The following is a 3,441-nucleotide window of genomic DNA, read 5'->3' on the forward strand; positions in this document are numbered from 1 at the left end:
TGCCTAATGCCCAACATTCCCAAATCCGTTATTAGGCTTCATGACTATCATAGGCTCAACAATTACGGCCTTCCCACTCCTGGAACATTAGGTGCAATAGTTACCGACGAAGGTTCAGCTTCTGAAGACTTTGATATTGTTGTGCGTAGCAAAGATAACACGTCTCATAGAGTTAGCAAACTACATCCTTCATATATGCCGTTACAGTACCCACTTCTATTCCCAAATGCTGAACAGGGTTGGTCACCAGCACTTCGACTTGCTGATACATCAGAAAAGTCTAACCATAACTTGACAATGAACATGTTCTATAAATTTCAGATTCACGAAAGAGCAAATCTATATACACATTTGCTACATGCTGGTAGGTTGTACCAACAGTATTTAGTTGATGCTTACGTTTCTATAGAACATGAACAATCGGACTACGTTCGACGCAACCAGAGTGACCTCCGTTGCGAATTCTTAAAAGGGGTGTATGATGCTTTATCTACGGGAGATGTTGAAGGTCGTGAAATTGGAAAGCGGGTTATTCTTCCAGCCTCATTTACTGGTGGTCCTTGATACATGTATCAACACTACCAGGACGCACTAGCCATATGTAGGGTTCACAATAACCCGCAGTACTTTATTACATTCACATGCAACGTCAAATGGCCAGAGATTCAGCGTGAACTTTCAAAAACCAATGCAACACCGCAGGATAGACCAGATATAGTCGCTCGGGTCTTCAAGTTGAAAGTGAAGTCTTTTATGAACTACTTAAAGACTTCCCAACTTTTTGGCGCCGTTACCGCAGGTTGTTATACAAGTTTCTAACCCTTTCTGTACCATAATTTTTTTTACCCTCATTAAATCTTTATCACTAACAAGTTGTTTCTTGCAGAGGTTTACACTATAGAGTTCCAAAAGCGTGGTTTGCCACATTGCCACATACTTTTGTGGGTCTCATCAGAATATGTTATTCGAGACTATGATATCAATTTCGGTGAAATTTCGGTTTTCGGTGGTGGGACATAATTTCGGTTTATATATCGTTTCCGAAATTTTCGGTGGTTTTGATCGTAATTTGACCGAAATACCACCGAAATTACCGAAATTTTTGAAATTTCGGTGAATTCTATTTCAACACTTCCAGGTTTTATCTTTTACTCTTATTTATGTATATATATATAAATACATATATAATATTAGAATTACCGAAATACCACCGAAAAAAATGATATTTCGTATACCAGTCCATGGCTGAAACACCGAAATTTATGTCCTTGACTACTTAGATTCGAGATGCAACAAATTTGGATAACTATATATGTGTGGAGTTGCCAAATCAATCTACAGACCCTGTTCTCTATAGAATTGTAACAGATAGTATGTTACACGGACCTTGCGGTTTAGCCACAACGAATGCTTCATGCATGGTTGAAGGTCATTGCTCAAAGTCATTCCCGAAGCCTTATGAATCTATTACGCGATTCGATTCTCATGGTTATGTTCATTACAAAAGACGACGTACAGGTGACCACTTCATCAAAGTAGGTATTCCCTTAGACAATGGTTTCGTAGTCCCTTATAATAAAGACCTTTGTAGACACTTCGACGCACACGTTAATGTTGAGTATTGCGGATGGAGCATGCTTATTAAGTACCTGTTCAAATATATCTCAAAAGGAGCTGATCGAGTTAAATATCATATTTCCAGCCACTCGGCTTCTACTCCATCAGAAAATCCTGATCGGTCAATATGGCGCATGAGGCATTATGGCGCATTCTTAATGCTTACCTTTTGTTGTCAATGAAATTGATAACTTTCTGGATGGTCATTTCGCTTGTCCTCATGAGGCAGTATGGCGCATTCTTAACTTCCCTATTCATCAAAGACATCCACCTGTTCAGATCCTTGCTGTACATCTAGAAGGAAAGCAAACAGTAAGCTTTAGAGCTTCACAGAGGCTTTCTAACGTGGTCAGAAATCCAGCTCTTGCACTCACTACATTAACTGAATGGCTAGCAAATAATCGACGCGAACTAGCCTCTAACATTCCTCGCGAACAGACTGGATTGGATTTGAATTACACACAATACCCATCTCAATACACCTGGCATGGAAACACAAAAAGTTGGATTCGTAGAGGTACAAATAGAGTTGCCAGTGTTAGTCGGCTGGTCTATGTACACCCAACCTGTGGTAACCTCTTCTATCTCAGATTACTTCTAACTCATCAAGTGGGATGCACTTCCTTTGAAGATATACGTACCGTCTCAGGCGTCACATACGACAGCTACCGTCTAGCCTGTGAAAAGTTGGGCCTCATTGGAGATGATAAAGAATGGTCACAAACACTCTCAGAGGCATCTAATTGGGCAACTTCACCTGAACTCAGGTCTTTGTTCATTCATATGTTGCTGTTCTGTGAAATCTCAAATCCTCTAGCTTTATGGACCAAGCATTGGCAAAAGATAGGAGAAGACATTATTTATCAAGTATCTCACGTTTCATCTGTATCTTCTCCTACAGCTTTGAGTTGCGACATACGCGAATACATTCTTTACGAGCTCGAAGTCTTACTGAAATCCAACTCTAAATCACACTCTCTGTCAGATTTTGGACTACCTTTGCCAACAAAGTCATTGCTTTCACCGTTAACAAATCGTCTTGTGCTTGAACAAAAAACATACGACAGAGAGGCATTGTGTATCGAACATACAACTCTTCACTCTGCATTAAACTCGGAACAATTACACATCTACAACCACGTTTGCAATAACCTTAACAATTCTTCACAGATACTTCTCTTTATATACGGCCATGGGGGCTCGGGCAAAACATTTCTTTGGAAAACAATAATTTCGGCTCTGAGATCTACAGGAAAAATTGTCCTGGCTGTGGCTGCCTCTGGAATCGCGTCATTACTACTGCCAGGAGGCAGAACAACCCATTCAAGATTCAAGATACCTTTGGACTTAACTGAAAAATCCATCTACCACATAAAAAAAAAACACTCAACTTTCAAACCTTCTTTTGGAAACCTACCTCATAATTTGGGATGAGGCACTAATGAATGATCGCAGGTGTTTCGAGTCCCTAGATAAAGCTCTTCGAGATATTACAAACAACCACCACTCACCTTTCGGCGGTAAATCAATCTTGCTAGGAGGCGACTTTAGACAGACATACCTATAAAACCAAAGGCATCAAAATCTGAAATCATAGCATTATGCATTACAAAATCTTATCTTTGGCCCTTTTTCAAGATATTCACGCTTACCCAAAATATGCGTCTCGCATTCTCAGCTGAAGACACCTCATGGTTCTCTAAATGGTTATTGGATATTGGTGATGGAAAAGTCGGAAAAGTGAAAGAACAATGCAACGATGTCAAGATAACTGATATTCCTGACCAACTGATTATCCACCATTCCCAATCTGCACTATCTGAA

General features: G+C 39.9%; 1 protein-coding gene across 1 annotated transcript; it reads left to right on the plus strand.

The window, feature by feature from the left end:
• Nucleotides 1-567: 567 nt before the first annotated feature.
• Nucleotides 568-3,051, plus strand: LOC122591453. Its single transcript, XM_043763721.1, has 4 exons — nt 568-799; nt 887-999; nt 1,281-1,518; nt 1,847-3,051. The coding sequence occupies exons 1-4, from the start codon at nt 568-570 to the stop codon at nt 3,049-3,051; spliced, it is 1,788 nt and encodes a 595-aa protein (XP_043619656.1).
• Nucleotides 3,052-3,441: the final 390 nt, after the last annotated feature.

This window comes from Erigeron canadensis, chromosome 3 (assembly GCF_010389155.1).
Source record: "Erigeron canadensis isolate Cc75 chromosome 3, C_canadensis_v1, whole genome shotgun sequence".
Taxonomy (NCBI): Eukaryota; Viridiplantae; Streptophyta; class Magnoliopsida; order Asterales; family Asteraceae; genus Erigeron; species Erigeron canadensis.

Bases quoted from the DNA above. Each gene is read 5' to 3' on its own strand.
- LOC122591453 (XM_043763721.1), top strand. From the start codon at position 568: ATGTATCAACACTACCAGGACGCACTAGCCATATGTAGGGTTCACAAT. The intron at 800-886 runs GTTGTTATACAA...TGTTTCTTGCAG, and splicing joins TTTTGGCGCCGTTACCGCAG to AGGTTTACACTATAGAGTTC. The intron at 1,519-1,846 runs GTGACCACTTCA...CTCATGAGGCAG, and splicing joins TTACAAAAGACGACGTACAG to TATGGCGCATTCTTAACTTC.